The sequence below is a fragment of the Diadema antillarum genome, unplaced genomic scaffold, assembly GCF_040938485.1.
Source record: "Diadema antillarum isolate AM-2024a unplaced genomic scaffold, OU_Dant_1.0 seq00000209_RagTag, whole genome shotgun sequence".
In the NCBI taxonomy this organism is placed as follows: Eukaryota; Metazoa; Echinodermata; class Echinoidea; order Diadematoida; family Diadematidae; genus Diadema; species Diadema antillarum.
The window spans coordinates 361,343-380,954 of record NW_027271267.1 but is presented as its reverse complement, the minus strand read 5'-3'; the positions used below and the strand labels follow the sequence as shown (position 1 = coordinate 380,954).

The following is a 19,612-nucleotide window of genomic DNA, read 5'->3' as shown; positions in this document are numbered from 1 at the left end:
TCCTTTATTGATGAGTCTATGCTGTAGGTAGGATGACTTGCACAATAACTTTAATGTGCAGCGTGCATACAAAGAGAGATAGCCAGAGATAAGCTTTGTATAGATGGATGAATGATGGATGGATGAATCAAGAGATGAAGCAAATATGAATGGATGAATGGATGGATGGAGACAGACTTGGAGAGGGGTCTTTTTTATCAAAGGGAATGTCCATCCTGATATTGTGTTGCTTTGTATGAAAACAAATGAATCATAGTTCTAAGTAGATCAGGGATTTTTTTTTCTTGGGGGGGGGGGGAACAGACACACAAAAAAAGTTATGAACTGATAAAGTTAAGAGCGTTAAACAAATTGGCAACTCTGTATGATGTAGATGTTGATCTGCTCCCCATTTGTTTTGTATGCAAAATTTCATTAATTTTTATTTTCTCAAATATTTTGGCACAGACAGAACTTATCTGCTGAGGAAGACATGCAAAAACATATTACTCTCATCATTTGCCAGGAAAGATCTGAAGAAAAATTTTCCCTTGAAAAAAAGAAGAAAATTTCTGACTTTTTGTATACAAACATAATAGAGAGCTATTCAATTGTATGTCTTACAGAGTTGCCAATTTGTTGTGCTCTCTTATCTCTCACAGTTTAACTTTTTTTGGGTGTATTTTTTCTCCAACTTTTCGCTGATCTACTTTTCTGATATTTAATATAACATATAATATAACATAATATATAAAAAATGGAATTCCCCTTTAAATACATCTATTCCTTCAAATATTTTAAGCAGCATGTTCCATCTCGAATATATGAACTAATGCCCTCTTTGGAAATGATTTTAGAGCCCAAAATAAATGTATAATCATCACACAAAGGTACCGACTTGTGAGGTATTGGTGAAAGAGATGCATTTGTATTTATTTATGGTGTGAAACTTGGTTTTCATGTGATTTTGTTATGTCTAGGAAAACAATCCTGCATGGTATCTATGTATGGTGTATATATGCTCACTCGCTGTAAGCATGCATAATGTGATTGCGCCATCAGACGTGGTAATGGCCTTATGCAGGCAATATAACATTTTGTCTGAAGAATAAACAATAGACAATATATTTTAAGTTTCTCTTTTGAATGTTCCGTCATACATGTACTGTAGTCTCCATGAATGGTTCGTGTATTTCCTTGTATCCATGACTCCATTTCATTGTGCATTTATTGACTTTTCTTCCTTCAGGATGACAAATTTCACACAAAGTTTCTATTTTCTGTAAACATCTGCTGAAAATGTATCCTGTTTTATTGGTGTCTCATCTTTCAAAGCAGAAACAAATATATGTACAGTGTACATGTATATAGATTATTACATAAGCCTACAAGCAGAGAAAAAACAAACTGAACAACCAAGTGAATATACACCCACACACAAGCACACAATACATTTAAATAAGTGTACAGACACACACACACACACACACACACACACACACACACGCATATATTATATATTCATATCATACATCTACATGATACATATATAGCTCCGATAAGAGGAAAGTGATTAGGAATCCAAGGTCTAAATCGAGCAATGGCCCCGTTAAAAAGTCTCGCATTGGCATTCCGTTTTGCGTGAGCTGGCTGTCGACCTCTGCAAGAGAAGTGCATCGTGATGCGTGGCACGCTGATGGCACAATTTCGAGGACGAAGCCACTCGCTCGATCCCGGGCAGCGCCGGCGGATCAATTACGGGCAAAAGGCGATGGACACCGTTCAGGGTTTTCTCACTGGCACAATTTGTGGAGACCGCAGAAATGGTGACGCTTAATATTTCAACGATTTATGACATTCCCTGGCCAGCTTAGCCATTGTCATATTATTGCTGTCTTTCATTTGATTGCCAAATTTGTTAGCGAAATATATAGATATATTTTTATATGATTCACTTTCTGCCAGATCTGTTTTCTGTTTTCAGTGTGGGGATTAGTTCCAGTGGCCCAAAATGAGATTTTTGTGTTTGTGGTGATGGTTGGACTGCCCTTAATTGATTGTTGTTTTGCCATCAGAGCTTATATCTATATATGTTTGACACAACTGGAACGTGTAGTAATTTTGCTGGAAATGCCTTTGCACGTATAATGTTATGCAGCGAGAAACATTGCACGAAGGTTATGCATATATTTATGATTTTACTAATGTATTTGCCCTTGATCGAGTCTGATGTCACTTAACTGCTTTAAAAGGATCATTGTGCATGTGTATCAAATCCATTACTTTTGCATGTTTACATTTCAAGACCGATATTTAAAAACAGATAATACAAACTTAGAATAATGCTTGCTTGTTATGAAATTTTGGAGGTACAAAATGTCTTCTTTTTTTTTTTGATGTATCTGAAGGAAACATGATTTTCCATCCTAATACAACAACGCTCTCAATTGATTGAATTGATTTTGATTTACTACCTCTGCTGACTTAATGTTACATCAATTTTAATAGGAGCAGACACATATTGTTGCTTTCACTCAATCCAAATTTGAATTTGGGTTTTGATTTTCAGACAACATTCCCCATTTGGTTGATTTGATCTCTGAGTGAAAGCATTGCTGATTTTGTTTATAAATGTTGCGGCACCTTCTGGCAAGAAATGTAATACATATCACATATATGCAACATTTATTTATTGAAATTTTGGTCTGAGATATAAGGCACATAAAATCTCCCACATGATTGATTTGCAATCCTGCATTATACGCCATATCGCGCTGTGTCTGTGTGTTGTACGTTCAATCTTTATGATGCTGTTTTTTCATTGTATAACTTGATTGCTTATGTTGGGAGTGTATGCCATTTACTTTTATAGCATTGCTATTATATCATTTCCTGTTTCATAATTTTTTTTTACATTTTATAATTCTATTTTGTTACAAGATGAAAATGTAAAAAAAGAGAGAAAACAACAACGATTTCCTGGCAGCATTTTTGTTGCTGAGGTGCTGGAGTGGGGATGCCCTAAATTTATTGATTAGGAAGACGGACTAATTGAAGTTGATGAATGTGAACCCCAGAATATGTGTTGTAGGTATGCCTGGGTTTATATGGGTTGATGGATAGATACGACACGTGGTCGCCCGCTGCTGCAACATAATATATATTTAAGTATAAATATATATTCTGGCTAGGCTGTGCAGCCATCTCTCCTATTCCTGCCTGACGGCTCGGAGATTGATATCTGTGCCACCTTTCTGTTTGCATGCTGCTGAGGTGACAATGATTGAAGGGGGTTGCCGGCGTACACGTTTTTGATTGGAAGCCACCATAGCACAAAAGACTGCTGAGGTTCAGCTCTCCCTGTTGTGTTTCTGACATGACATGGCTGCAGATTTGCCTCTTAGAAGCCCCATTTACCGATAATAACCCATTATTGTTGCAGTTTCATGTTTTTGTTGCACTTTCATGTTGTCAGAGATTTTATTCTATTGTTTGTTGTTTGCTTTTGTGTGTGTATGTGTGTGCATTCAGGGAGGATTTTATAAATTTTCTCGAATTCTGAATTCATTTGGAGATTGAAAACGACACTGAATTGATGATCAATGGCTAGAGTACCCTTCTCTAGAGCAAGGTGGTAGCAGACTGCACAGTCACTTTGAGTTATTTGGATCATTATTGCTATTTAATTGCTTTCATGAGGGAAACATACACAAAAAAAAAGTTGCACCTGCTCAGAAAGACATAGAAAGTTGTGCAGTCAGGTGCGTAACATTTAACATCACTCTTTTTGCTACAGTAATCTACAGAGTGGCCGATTTTTTCTTGTCCCTATCTGGGTCGCATGTTAGGATATATGGTCGGCACACTGAAATGATCAAAGGAGAACTTTTCATGAGGTTGTAAACTGCAGTGGGCCATCTATATATAGAGTTATGAAGATCAAAAAAAGGAGTGCGTACGAAAGAGTTAAAAGGAAAACTTATCCTTTTTATGTCGTATCTGTAACATGGAAAATTCTCACTTGTCCTAATTTTCTTCATTTTTTTTTTTGGGGGGGGGCGGCAGGCAGTAAGGGAGTAATATTAATTATAATGCTTTTAAATTGAGTGTGCTGTGCATAGGAGAAAGTATTTTGATACGTTTGGTAATGATATCTATTTGTAGTGCTGTAAAGAAACAATGTAACATGATTTCTTGTAACTTGCTTCTTTGAAAGCTTACCATCTGTCCTAGAGAAAGCTTGTCGTGCTCATTCAGAGTAAGACATTTTTGTCCCAGAAGTCCATCACAAGGACCAAAATAATGAGTTCAGATATATCACAATCATAGCCTGTGAGAAAAGGTTGCATTTACCTTGAAGAACATGGCTGACACACATTCATACCATGATGATAAAACCTTGAGAAGTTGATATCAAGAATTGACATTAACTCATTTCTGTGACGGCCACTAAAATCGTTACATTTGAAGTGTTGGTTGCTCGAAAAAGAAGTGTAGTGGCGCTAGATAAAAGGAAGCGTAGCAATCTATTTTGAATCTTAGTATCCCGATTGAGCAATGAAAAGATATGCTCCTTGAAAGTTTGGTGGCCCGACATTAATTTTTGGTGCCTTCAGGCTATTGGGCCTTTGTGAATGTGGAGCCTTGTGTATTTACATATATATCCGAATATTTTACTTGCATGGCAAAAGAGTGCTGAAAAAAAACCCCAAAAGAAATCCCATCATTTTCTAACTCTTTGTAGCAGCTCCTACAAGTTGGTCAGCCATTCATCACTGCCAAACTTGCGCCACGCTGGTGTGGTATGTGCTCACTATTATTGGTTACGCCATGTGCCCACGTTTATGTGTTCGTGTATTCTTGAAATTAACCGTGGCTTTGTCGAGCCTTGGGGTGTCATTAATGGCATGTCTTAATAAAAAAACAAAAATGTATAGAAATCCACAGTGAATGACATGTTACTTTGAATAATGACTCTATATGTTGTCCTTTATATTTTTGGTTATGAATACTTGTAGAATTTGATTGACAAGTCTGTTGACAAATTGTGTCCTCGCTAATCTTTTGTTTCAGCTATAAGTGGTATCATGAGTTTGTGTAAAGATACATATTTAAGAATGCAAGGTTAAAATGATATGTCTGCTTGTCAAGGGTATAGATTCACTTGATGTGTTTTAGTGCTACACATGGATGAATTGGAATTGAATCTGTTTTGGGATAATTTTGTGAGATGGCACGTACGAAACGCAGTGACATGCGGACCCAAATGTGTCCCCATCTAGCTTTTTATCTCTTCTCGGTGTGGAGGCGGGGGAATGGAGCAAAAGCAGGTACCAGTTTGGGATGTAAGGATTTGAAACAAATAGTAATTGGATATTAACTTGCCCATCTATGCACAAACATATATGGAGGTTTATGAATGCTCAGAAAGGAGAACTCTTTGAGAATTCCCTTTCATTTGCAGCACTTTACGTGACTAATAATGTACATGCAGTCATGGATGCTATTTAAAAGCCTCGAACTTTTGATGATTTTTGTTTTGTTTTTTGTTTAGCTTTTCTTTTGAAGAGTAAGCAACTGACAATGTACATTCAGCTGTTGGTGCCTATATAAAACCCTCATCTTTTGATGTTTTTCTTTGTTTATTTGTGGGGTTTTTTGGGGGGGTTTGGCTTTTCTTTTGAAGAATATGCCACTGATAAGGTACTGCAGCTATGGTGCTATTGATGTTGGATATTTGTTTTGTTTTTGCTTTAATTTTGAAGAATAAGGGCATGAGAAAAAATGTTCAAATGCCTGTAGTAGATAATTTCTCTGAGTTTCATGGCATGAGTATTAAAAGTTCATCAGTCCCCAAGGAGGGTATTTGATTTGTGTGCATGGTAAAAGCCTTGCATTTCACATGGACAGGACAATTTGGATGACAGTGATGCTGCTGGAGCATCCTTTCTTCCTCTCATGCTCACCCAGAGAGATGGGGGAAGATGGAGGAGGGTTTGGTGATGGATGGTCACATCTGATCCATTACCAGTCTTAGCACATGCATGATGTTAGAACCGTTCCTCTCCTTTCATGTCCTCCTTTTTTTTTCATTTCTCCCAGCAGCTCCAAACAACAGCCGATAGACAATGGGAGAGACTACTTGAGTTGCTGTCTTGCGAATTAAATTTCTTTTTCCAATTCTCCTCCTCCTCCTCCTCCTCTCTCGTTCGTATTTCTCTCCCAGAGCCAGCCAAGCTTTTGCTCTACTGCCGCTGCCGCTGCTAAATGCGTGACGCTCATTGTCTCCCGCTCCCAAGCTCGTCTTGGCTCTGCTCGGATGGAACTTCTTGCAAGAGAGAACTCGGCACAGCGGGGAGGCGCACGGGTCGATTATTATTCCCATTTCTTTTTTTAGGATAAAGGGCGTAATCTGATTTGGGTGCTACTCGTCATGCCGGCTCTGTCCAAATAACGCACATATTGTGTCGAAATGTTATGCCGGAATAACTCGCCTCCCCCACGCACCCCACCCCAGTTTTTCCGGCGCTGCAGATGATAACCTGGAGTGCCTTCCTTGGCAACGAAGCTCCGGCTTTGACTTCAGAGACAAAAATGGCCACATCACGATGCATCAGAAATGAGTCTGATAAAATGCATTCATTATGGAGACCTCGGGGCAAATATCTTTCCTTCCTTTTCTATATTTTGTTGTTGCAACTTGACGTGCAAGAGATATATTAGGTATAGACTGGTCATAACCTGTCTGCGATGAATTTATTTTTTATCGTCATTTGATAGAAAAAAAACCCACAATGTTAAGATAGACTTTGTACTAAAGCATTGTGTTTTCTTTGTTGGTTTCACTAGACTTCTTTGCTTGTCAGCTGCATCATGCTCAGGTCAAAAGTGTCTTGTTTGCCATGCAAAGTTTCAGATGTTTTTAAGCATGGAGAAAATGTGATTCTCTTCAGAAAATAGTCACACTTACCCACAAGCAGACTTACACACATACATACTCATGCAATTGTGCTTTTTAAAATCTGACCTTTTCAGCATGCATGTACATTTATTGGTCGTTGATATTTTTTTAAGACCAATTAACAAGATAGTTATTGCAGATACATAAGAGATACTTAAGTTTCATGTGCCTATCTTCAGGCCTGTCCACAAATTGTTCAACTACCCCACATTGATGCACTCTGCGCAACAGGAACATATAAAGCGGTCTCACAAACAGCCGGAAGTACACTCCAGTAGAGTGCAGTGGTACGCTTTAGTTTCGGTTGATCATGACTTTCGCTACAATAAAGGGAGCCCTCACCTTCGTGTCTCATTTCAAGTCGTTGTTGTAATCGTAGCCGCCTCAGACAAGGATGCATTAATATTTTGTTTGAAAAATAAGAATTTTATGTACTGAAGGGAAAGTAATCAAAGTGAGAGAAATAGTACTTTTCTGTAAGCCTGGGAAAAAATATAAACCAATTTGGTGAAAACTTCAGTGCTATCAGATTACACAAAGGTTTATGACTCTTGACAACATAATGATGTTCAAATTTTGTAGCCAGCCAAAGCATTACCTGCTGTAGTTGATGAAGACAATCTTGTGTGAATGAAAATTAGTTTTTGTTCGAAAAGGACTGCTCCAGCATGGCTGAAATGCATACATGTATACAATAACTTGATTCATTATTTGAAAAGATACCACATCTTAAACTTGAGTACAACATAGTAACAGATGATATATTGACGTTCAAACTGCTGTAGCCTCGTTGTCACTTTTTGATCTGATTTCGCTCGAATTCTCTCCCATGTCTATTTGATAGACATGATAGCTTTCATTAATAACCTGCAGTGAATCAAAACTACATGCCCTTTGTAATAAAGTGGTAAATAACTGACCCTTTAAACCAAGTTGATTCTAAACCAGCATCACAGCATTGGATCTTGTTTCACTCTTTAAGATGAATGAAATCCAAATATGCATGTGATTGATTGCATGCAGTATTAGCAGAACACATCAGTGAAAGTTTGATGAAAATTGAACAGTCTGTGTAAAAGTTATGAATTTGTAAGGCTTTGGTGCCCCATCGCAGGATAAGAAAACTTCTACAGTTTGTGGCATCATGTATGGAAAACGATATAAGGAAAATGTAAAGAGAAGTATCCACAAAATTTCATTTTTAATGAAAAGTACACATTCTTTTGACATGTTACTTACCTATGTTAAAGGTAATTGTATTCTCCCTTCTTTCTGAAAGGGGTAAGATAACTGCTCTTTCATTGTGCTAGAAAAGTGAAAATCTATTACATTTTCTTAACATTTTCTTCATATCATTTTCTATAAATGATATCACAAAATGCTATAGTCTTTTCATCCAGCAATGGCGCCACCAAAATTTTACAAATTCATAACTTTTAAACGAATAGTCTGATTTTCCTCAAACTTTGCTGATATGTTCTGCTAATGTTGCAGCATTCACTCAATCTACATAATAGTATTCGGGTTTCATTCTCCTGTCAAGTCGGCAGACTTGTGGCACACTTCTTCAGAGAGAGAAAGAGAGAAGGTGGATTTGATATTGTGAAGGGGAAGGGGCTGAAGGAACGAGACCCCAGCACTGAAAACGAAACCACGGGGCGCAGAGGCGCTGTATAATAATGGCGTGACCCCTAGATGACCTTCTAAATACTTAGCTGTGACAGGTGTCCTGGGGAGAAATTCCGACTCCTCGAATCCAGGAAGAAGTGTGGCGGATTTGTTAAAGAAATCAGCTTTAATGGGTTAGTGAAACCCCCTCCCCTTATATTTCCTCCCATGTTTTTTTTTTTTTTTCCCGCCCCCTTCTCCCTTATCAAAATATAATGTGACTGTTCCAACTCTTGATACATTAAGAGCAAAACCACCAAGTAATTTTGCTGCGACACTAATTGTTCTTTGTGATTAATTCTTATGATGGGGGGGGGGGGGGGGGGGGAGGGGAGAGAAATATGTATACATAAATATTTATATCTATGTGAAGTGCTGTTCCTTTTTTCTGTTGTATCCGATCCATTTTGGCATTATTGGCATATCCATTTACTTAATGTTTGAATACTAAAAGTTATTTGTGGATTGCAGCAACATATTTTGATAAAGTGCAATATCCTTAATTTCGCTGAAAAAAACAAACCAGTCATTGCAATCACTTGTTCTGAAATAATTTCTTGCTGACTAACAGCAATCCAACAAGAAAAAAAAAATGAATGGTTGGTTGTTAACAATGGGATTCATGGTTTCACCGTAGCTTCAGGCTTTTTCATCAAAAAATTTGTGATGTATTTAGGCCTACCGTTTTAAGCCCGCTGATTTCGTCCTGCAAAATATTCAGGACAACATAATAGAATTAATTCAACCACATAATCTAGACTATACCTTGATCTCTTCAAATATTCAAGTTTCCGAACATTTTCAAATTCATTTCAGTCCTACCACTTACAAGTGTACATTAAGCAGGAAATTTTTATGGCTGCTTGCGATCTTGTAATCCTGAACACGGGCAGCCTGAAAATCACTTTCATGTATTTTGTATCCTGATCATTATGTAGATGGAAAAAAACAACAGCAACTATCAAACAAAGAAACAAAAACCTACTTGTGCATTCCAGAGGTGAGATATAATTACCTGGCTGTACATTTGACAAGCACTCCATGCCAACTACTTTGTTTGTTATAAATCATATGTGCTGCTGTTTCCTTATGAAGTAGTACGCACAAATGCACAAGTATAATGTAATCATATGCATTCCTTCCCTCACTCACCCACTGAGGGTGCAGTGTGCAGTGTAATCTATTCAAAATGACTCTACACAAACGCCAACAAATGTAACACACAATGTGCAGTATAATCCGTTCAAAGTGACTCAACACAAACACCAGCAAATATAACACCTACCTTGCAATATAATCCTTTCAAAATGACTCAACAAAAACACCAGCAAATGTAAAGCATGGCATGCAGTGTAATCTGTTCAAAGTGACTCAACACAAACACCAACAAATGTACCACACAACATGCAGTATAATGTGCTCAAAATTACTCAACACGAGCACCAACTAATGTAACACACAGCATGTAGTATAATGTATTCAATAACTCAACACAATCACCAGCAAATGTAACTAACTTCTTGCCCAATTTCATTTCAAAAACATATTACTTTTTTAAAAAATAGTATAGTTGGTTGTTTTCTTCTTGGAAAAGCAAATACGAATCTCTATTGATCTGTTAATTAATACACCTATGTTCATGTTCTGTAATGTAATTGTGATATCACTGAAGGGATCTTCATGTGCTTTGTATAGGAAAAGTCACATATCTGATTTGCCTCAGACACCCCTCCCCCCACCCTGATCTCGGCATGAGTGTGTTTAAAACCCAGATTGCTTTTTGTCAAATGTAATCTGTGAAAACAGAATAAAACTGCAAAAGAGGAAATTTTCACGCATTTTGCGCTTCCAGAAGCTAGTGCAGTGGGCAGTGTGACCGAGCCCCCATGGAGTCGTGTAAAGCGCCGATCCGGCGCACATCGGCAGACAACTATACGAAGGTTCCACGTCAGACAAACTCACGAAATGCGCAAATCGCGCATGTATCGCGTAAGGCTCGAATTTCTTACGTGATTCATGCATTTACGCAACTTTTGGGCAGTGTGACCGGGCCCTAAGGGAAACGCGTGTTGTAGCTGAATTAAACCATCCTCATTCTGTGGAATGAAAAGATTAGCTACAGGAATATATGGCATGCAGAAATATTTGTGTGCTTTTATTTTCGCACTAGCTTCTGGAAGCGCAAAATGCATGAAAATTTCCTCTTTTGCAGTATTCCAAACTCCCTGTAGGTGGCAAGAAGAGTCTGTGGGGGAGTAAAAATTGTGTGAAGACTTGATCACAGCAATAAGTCATATAAACAGAACTTAAAGTCGTTTAAGTTGTGCAGATTGCCAAACCTTACCACTGTAGTAAAAAAAAAAGAGAAAAAGGAGGAAGGGGAAAAAATGAGGATATGGACTGAAATTGATCTTTTTACGTATATTCTTGACATTTCTGGTTTTTTTTTTGTTTCTGTTTGTGCATATGAGTGGCTGTTTCACCATCTGCTAAACTGAACCTCGTCTTTCATCCTCTTTCACTTTCATTTCCGCGACGACGGAGGGAAGAATACGGCAGTTCTGCCATGATCCAGCGGGTCAAACGCACAAGACTCTCGTGCGGAAACCCAGCTGGTCTGCGATCCTCGTAAGCTTCATGAGGAAGAGCACACATCCCCCAATTTTTTTTTATTTCATTTTTTTTTGTATCTGAAGATGTCTTTCCTGCTTTTGGTTCTTGCAGTAGCATGATTTAACTGAACCCCCCCCCCCCCAAAAAAAAAAAAAAAGAAAAAGAAAAAGAAGAAAAGAAAGCAGAAATGAGAGAAACCAAAGCCCCAAAAGATAGTGAAGATGTGAGTGATTATATGAGATATTGATTTTGTTTTCATCCACCAGAAGTCATATTAGGGGAGATCCAAGGCGGAAGCTCCGGACATTCCAACAAGACTTGATCGGAATGCTTGCTCAGGAAAGAGAGTGTAATGAAAGACTTAAAAATAAAACAGACAGCAAGACAGCAAGACAGCAATTGATAGATAAATAGATAGATAGATAGATAGATAGATAGATGGGGAAGGAGAGAGAGAGAAGAAGAAGGAGGAGAGAGATGGAGAGAGAGAAAGAAGGGGCAGATGAAAAAGTGCAGATCGAGTGCAACATTAAATCGACTCCAATGGCATATTTTCTTATCCCCCCACCTTTCACCCGCATTACAGCGCCTCCTGCAGATCTGACTCCGATACTTCCCCGATGCTATCAGTAAATCACACATAATATTCTCCAGAGTGCCATATGTTTCCGCAGCATTAATAATTGGGATGATGCACATTCTCCGCAGTTTCGTGCAACTCCGTGCCGTCGGAGCAGTTGGCCCAGCTTTACACATATTGCTATGTAGACAAATAGTGTTAAAATCTACCGATATGATGCTTTCTCATGCAACCTCCTCAAGTGCGATGTATTTGAGGAACGTTTGCGGAGAAGCCGGTTGTCTATAGAAAGGCTGTTTTCTTACCCAAGCTTTGTGTACAGAATGGGAGGGCCTATCCTGACGGAAGTTTGTGCATTGAACAGACGTACCTGTTTGCTACGTACTGGAGGTGGCTTCCCCCAACATCACCCTTCTTGCTGGAGAAAGATGAAATTAACTGTCTCTCTGTTCATTGCAGTTTACTTTCTGATTACTGCTGTACTCCATATATCTGATCTTGCTATGATTTTATTAACTATGAGCTTATCCTCCCTGAAAAAAAAAGAAGAATGTAATCTTCACAAGATCAATGTGTAAATATGATTCATACTTCAGAGAGACAGCTAGTGTGATCGTTGGATTTAGATGTGACATACATAAATGCGAAATCCAAGTCCATGATATACTGTGTATTTTACACGTATGTTTCTTTATCAACTTCTAAGTGATTCAAGTGCACAGGGTAGAAAAAAGATTATCCATCACAGAAGAGAAGTGTGGACTGAATGAAAGGTGCTCTGCTTCGACAAATGGCATGGTTTGTTGCTTTAGTTGTTGGACTGGGGGCTGGAATCATCCATTGAGGTGTATGCTGAAAATTGTCCAAATGAAAGAAATGTATGACTTTCAATTTGCACACCGTTTTGGCCACTCCATTTCATTTGCTTTATGATAAGGTTTTCCCCCCAATCGTATTGTTACTATAGATAAGTGCATTCTCGGATTCACATCCCCCCTGCAAACCCCCCTGCCATTTTACAAGGCCGTAATCATTTTCAAGGTAATTATCATTGAAGCAAAGATACCAGGTGTGAAGTCGATGAAAAATGAAATAAAAATTGTGTATTAAACAAATGAGGGGCCCCGCCCCTGCTACCTACGGCCTTCAGTCCGTGTATCACTTGTTTGATGTAATGTGTTGTAATCTATGGAATTTTCTCTTCTTGAACACACAGGTAGCTAGCAATCTAATGCACTTGCTACTTACTACAAGGCCATGCTCTCTCATTGAAAAATAAAAGCATTTAAAGTGTTCGCACTGTTGCCGTGTCGGGCAAGTTGGTGGATACTTTTGAGAAGTTCTCTCATTTTCATTTTCTCCCGTAATGGATATACCACCATACTTGAGAACTAGATTGAAACATTCTTTGTGCATGCTATGGATAACAAGTGGAGTACATTATTCTTGAAAATGTTTTTATGATATTGGCACAGTTTTCCCCAAAGTTCTTCAAGATGCACTGATCCTTTAATACATGCCTTGTGTGTTAATGACTGGAGCAGAAAACCCATGCTGTAGTGGTGCAAAGATTCGCTTGCTCTCCCGTTTTGTCGCGCTATGGCAAATTATTTGTGTAACTGATCTTATCGGATCGATGATGTAAACCTTAAGTGTGATCCGATTGCCATATCACAGACAGACAGACATACTAGTAACTGTAGTTGTCACAAAAGTGCAGGAATGGTGACAACAAAAATAGAAAATATATAATCAAGATAATACAAGAAAAAGATCCCTTTGCTTTGACCATCATCGAGCAGTGATTGATAATTTTTATACACATATCACAGACTTTTCTTGCAAAGTGAGGCATACAATGTTTCCTTTCTCATAATGTGTATATATTCTTTTCTCTTTTTATGATGAAATTTTCAGGCCAAGAATGGCACCAAGCACACCAACAACATCGTCATCGTCGACCACAGCCCCTGAAGGATGGCCAAGCTCTGTCAACTCAAGGTCCGTACTTCTTGCTTCTCCTGAGAAGCCCCATCATGGTAGAAAGCAAAGATTGTCACGTATGGTTGAAAAAAAAAAATCACACACTGGTCCTGACAGTGTTGGGTGATTGACTGGTTCTGTGTTCTGGTGTGTGACACCCTCAGGAACCTTTGTATCCATGTGACGTTGTGTACGCCATATACTGTAAAACCAGAAATATTCGCAGCACCTATTTTTATTTTTTTCTGACTGGAGCCGACAGCCTTTTTCATGGCGTGATATTTTCGCGAATTGCTGCTGGTATTCAACATCAGTATTGCAGACAAGAAATTTTGTGTGTATTTTAATTTCATGAACTTGGCTCCTGCGAAATTTCCAAAAATTTTGGTTTTATAGTATTTTGTGAGTAAAGTATTTTGTGAGTTGGGATGTGGGAGTTGGGCTTTGTGAGTGGTTGAAATGCAACTGAAAACCGCAGCGACAGAATGAAAAATGAATACTAATCCTATTCAAGAAAAAAGTAATTGATTTTCCACCTGTGAGTTGGTATACATTGAATATTTGATATGAGAGGCGAGATTTTTGCAAATTATTAATTTTGCAAATTTCAGTTGATTTGCTAAATGTATGGCCTATACAGTATCAATCTTTCCAGTGGCATGTATGATATTAATCCTTTAAATCCCAAGAGAATGGGGGGGGGGGGCTGTGAAAATGCCTGAGAGTGAAAGTATTTGGGAATATTCGCACCTCAGATAATACTTTATGCTTTAAACCGGGTGTGATTCATATTGTAAGGATGTATATGCCTGTACAAATACTTCTCTACCCTGTCAAATGCTCCCTTCCAACTGTCATAGAATGTGTGCTTGTATTCCTTCCTAGATGCAAGTATTTCTGTTTGAAATATTGCTGGGCATTTCTCAAGAACTTAACATTTTCAGCACACATCATTTCAAGGAATTGTTTTTGAACATAGCTGTGGTGTTGATACAGATGAAGTGAATACATATGCACTACAGACCTTTATATTTAGTTGGGTTGTGATTGTGTGGTACACAGGGTAAGATATGAGTGTATCTGTGTATAGGAGGCAAGGTCCTCAGTTCAAGCCCCTGCTAAAGGACCAGCTGGTCAAGCCAATGTTGCATGTAAAGCCATGCCTTCCCTCTCTGTTCGGAGGCAAAACGTTCCAGTCCAAAAAGATTGGACAGGATATCGGAGGTCCCATGAGTGGTAGAGACCTATATCTAGGAGCAGAGATGGTGCATCTTCTTCTTCCATTACCAAGAGTGGAAAGATACCCTCAAGAAGATTGGCTCTCCTCTTCCTCCACACACAGTCCAGGAAGAGAACAAGGACCTGATTAGCACTGATATCCCTCAAAAGAGAGAGAGAGAGATTATGATCCATGTTCAGCTGGGTTCATATGGGGACAAGTGCATGTCAAACATGTTTCTGAGCTACTTGCACACCAATTTCTGTAAATGAAAACTAATTGTACATATCCCTCATACTAGATGCTAGATGTGGTGTCAGGCATATTTTGCTATTCTAATTCCATCTTTTCCATCCAAATTATCGAGTATGTGGTTCTTGTTTCAATGGAAGATGTGTAGTGTATACTTGAGATCATTAGGATTTGTAGTATTTCACAAGGCACACATTTTATGCAGAACCCAGTTTGTGCCCCTTCTTGCTTCTGGAGTGTAGATGTATTGTATATCATACACAGCCAGCACCTACCATGTTTCCAAGTTCATTTGCATGTATTCTTCTTTGAGTTGCAGTCGCTTGGATGCGCAGTCAGCCAAATACAGTCACAATTGATATTTTTCAGGATGGGCATTCATTATCATGATTTTTTTAGCCATTGATTCATAGCTGTCAGCACGGTAAAGAAATGATCTATTACGATTAGAGTGAGGTGTGTGTGCCCATGCACTCATCATGTGCAGCTAAGCAGCTGTGTCGTCAAAGTGCCCTATGTGTGTGTGTGTGTGTGTGTGTGTGTGTGTGTGTGTGTGTGTATGCCAGGAGATTGAATTGAGGGGTAGTCTTTACTTCTTTTTGTTTGTAGCTGCAACTGCATGCATGTCGCTGTTGCAGCTGCAACCATGTGCTGCACAGAAAATGTGAGCCATTGTCTGTCTTAACTGGTGAGGAACCTGAATGACATTGTTTTCAGTATATGTCATTGTTTTTGGTTCATTTCTATTTAAAAAAAGCCCTTACCGCATCAGTCAAGCGTGTTGAGATACCAGTCTACCCATCACATGCTTTTGAGATAGCTGGCCACCCTTTCAAATAACATCAACCCATCCCCCCAGTGGCCCCGCCCCACCTCTTTCTCTCGCAAAGCCAAACCCCACCAACCGCTCTCATCCTTCGCCGCCACCCTGTCCCTTTTCTTACCCCCACTGTGAGATCATCCCCTTGTTGAGAGAGGTGAAAGTGTTCGAGAGGAAAGGAGCAACAGAAGTCGTAATAGTTTCTGGGTAGCAACTGATGCCTTCTTCCCGGCCAGGTGACTTCACTTTTGTCATTCGATTCAGCACTTTCTGGTAACACTTCATCAAACGAAGGATGTATCAATCACTCAACCAGATGTTATACAACCAACCAGGATGCGAGAATGAAATTTGGGAAGGGACTTCATGAAAAAGACATGAAGACACAGAGAAAGCATAAATAGATGAATTATTATCATATATTCATTTACTTATTTCGACATACATAACTTTCTTATTTATGTATGGAAATTTAAATAAGATCATAAGATATCCTTGTGCAAGTGATGCAATGATATTAAATACTGTAGTTACTGACTCACCAATGTTCCATAATCAACTTCTTTTTCTGGTTGTGTATCATTAAAAGGCAGCTGCATCAATTGTTTAGACAATTTTTTTATGGTCTTAATCTGGAGTGCTGCATGGATAACTGCCAAAAGCCACTTTGGTATGTTTATGTGGATGTGCGTGTGTGAGTGTGTGTGCAAAAAACAAAACAAAACCCTAAAGCATACCATCAGAATAACATGCTGTGATGTTCCATGGAGAAGTTACACTTTTGACCTTTCGATCTGGAAATGGTCGCAGAATGCGTGAACATGATTGGGCGCACCTGCAACAAAGCAGTTGCTGTAGCAGGATATAGCCCCTATGCCTAATTTTGTTTGTTTGTTTGTTTTGGGGGTTTTTATGGGGGGGGGGGGGGGAGGGGAGGTTGGTCACACTACATGCATGAAATTTGGGGTTCCTGAGTAGCTGAGCAGAATTTAGTATTTATGAATTTATGAGTGTTCGGACATAATTTTGAGATATCCAGGCCAATCATGTAAAACCACTTATGTTGAACTTTGCCACTGCACTCACCGGTAGACAGGTATAAACTAATCTTACAAAATCGTAATTTATGAAAATTTCATGTTCAATGATATTTTCAGAGTGAAAAGTGCTCATACCTCTGCTACAAATATGCTGCATATTAGTCTTATTGTGTCCAACAAGAGAGAGAATAAAAGGGAAAAAAAAAGAGAGAGCATTGACATCCAAGGAATGAATAGCACCCTGAACTTTGTATGAGCCTTTTTTTGTTGGGGGGGGGGGGGGGGGGGGGGGGGGGGGGAAGGGGTTCCTCGTTTATCACTTGCAGTGTTATCATGTGAGTTATGGATATCTACTTGGTTATATGTGCCTGCATGAAGGGAAAACATTTCTGCTAGATAACAGACCAATGAATATGATGTCGCTGATTATCTGCTGACTGTTTGAAGTGATAAGGTGTTGGACCCTCATGAGGATTGTTGCTTTGTAATGTTTCTTGTTCTTGCTGTCTTTCTTAGAGTTCTTTCCCTACACCCTCCCCCCCCCCCCCCACACACACACACACACACACACACTACAACTAACCATCTCAAAGAACCTTCGGGTGGACCTCTTGGGATTGTACAAGACCCAAGACAACTGTATTAAACAGTCAGTTGGGTCCAGCCAGCCCCTAGTGCCAAGAAAACGATAAAAATTGTGGCATTCAAATTAGCGGTCATGTCTCTTAACGAGTTATGACAGAAAGAAAGGAAGAAAAAGAAAAGCGATGTGAGAAGAGATAAATCTTTATGTGATGTTCCACATTATTGTCATTTTTGGTGTGCTGGTGACCTTGTATCATAGCACGTGATGGGCCAGACAATTTTGTGAAGGTATGTTAGTTGCTATTTGTATGCAATTTTTTACTTCGTGTTAACCTTTTTTTTCCTCTGAAGCATTTAGTGATGGGGCACTTCCATTAATCACATTTCCAAAATTTCTCCTTTTTTTCATGAAAAACAACAACTACAAAGATAAAGCATCAAAAGAAGCAAAAGGAAACCCGTTCTTAAAAACCCCAAACAATAAGAACTATGTTTCAGCAAGTGTGTTTCATTTGACCATGTTGATAAAACATGCTATACTAAGGATTGTCAGCATAGGTCTTTAAGTTTTTTAGGACACACATATTCGAAACGAATGAAAACATTCTTATTTTGATGCTGTGTCTTTTGTATGACATAATGCTGAAAAAAGGCAAAAAAAGCAAAAGCGGAGAAATCCTGCAGTTTAGAGGGACCATATATACATGAAATGAGGACTGAATCAAATTTGATGTGTTGGAATAAATTTTAGACGTACCAGCATACGTTTTATGGAGCATTTTATTGTGCACGCAGGAGGACGGGCAGGCTCTAAAAGTGAGCAAAGTGCAAGATGGCAAGGTATCATCTATGTATGTGTGGATAGATTGATAGAGAGAGAGAGAATATAGATATAGTTTCAACAGCCTTTCAGACTAACTTTCTCTACACAATTGTTCGGAAGATACCTTTCTGTTACAAAAATGATTTCAGTGGTATTCATATGCTTATCCTCTTTTTAAAAAAATGCTGTCTGTCAAAGTCTGTCACTAGTGTGGAGGAAGTGGTCAGTTATGTCTTGTTTGCTTTTGGCGGTTAATCATTCTTAAGGTATTTGCAAGGAGTTGAAGATATTTTAAGCAAATCTTTGGACATGCATTTCATAATTTTATTACAATGCGCCTAGAGATATTCTAGCCATAATTGATCCTGAAATCTCAGTCATGCCAAAACCAAACCCCTGAAACGTCTCTCCTTTTCTTCATATATATCTATTCCTCTTCTTTTTTTGTTTGTCATAATTGAATCATCCTTTTCTCCCCCTATTTTTTTTTTATTTGGGGCAGTCCTAGTTATCAAATTATAGACCTCCTTCTTGAAACTCTCCCGATTACGCCGCCGTGCCCAGCGGTAGGACAGCCGTGGTTCTTACTCCGGCCGATTTCCGTCAGCCTTCCAAAAGGGACAGATGACGGCAAATGTTGTCCCGGAATAATCTGCCTAAGTCTCGCTCAGCACCCCCGTTTGATCGTATCCCTGCCGAGAGGAAGACAAGTTATAGAACATGCTACAGATGCCCCAACCACCCCCCCCCCCAAAAAAAGAAACTAACCATAGTCCCTTCGATTAAAAGAATGGTATGGTATTGGTTTTTGATGTGGATTTAGTGTTTAACTTTTTGTGAGACACTTATGAAATATCAAAGAGCATACAATACTAAAAGGAATTCAAAGTTTATATGATGAATATCAATTTTGAAATGGATGAGATAACCAAGAAAAAAGTAAAACAAAGAGATTGTAATAAGAGGTGGGTCCCACCTTTTATGAGGATCCATTTGTTTTTTTATACCTCAGCCATTTCAAAACCAAGTTTCCTCAAATAAACTTTGAATTCCTCTCAAACTGTTTGCTCTTTCATATTTCATAAGAGG

At 38.7% G+C, this 19,612-nt stretch overlaps 1 protein-coding gene across 1 annotated transcript in view; it reads left to right on the top strand.

Moving 5' to 3' along the window:
- LOC139728984 (uncharacterized) overlaps nucleotides 1–19,612 on the top strand; it is a 184,071-nt gene that overhangs the window by 49,652 nt on the left and 114,807 nt on the right. The window contains exon 2 of the mRNA XM_071639910.1: nucleotides 13,719–13,802. Coding sequence (XP_071496011.1) covers nucleotides 13,719–13,802 — 84 coding nt within the window. The remainder of the gene's footprint in view (nucleotides 1–13,718; nucleotides 13,803–19,612) is intronic.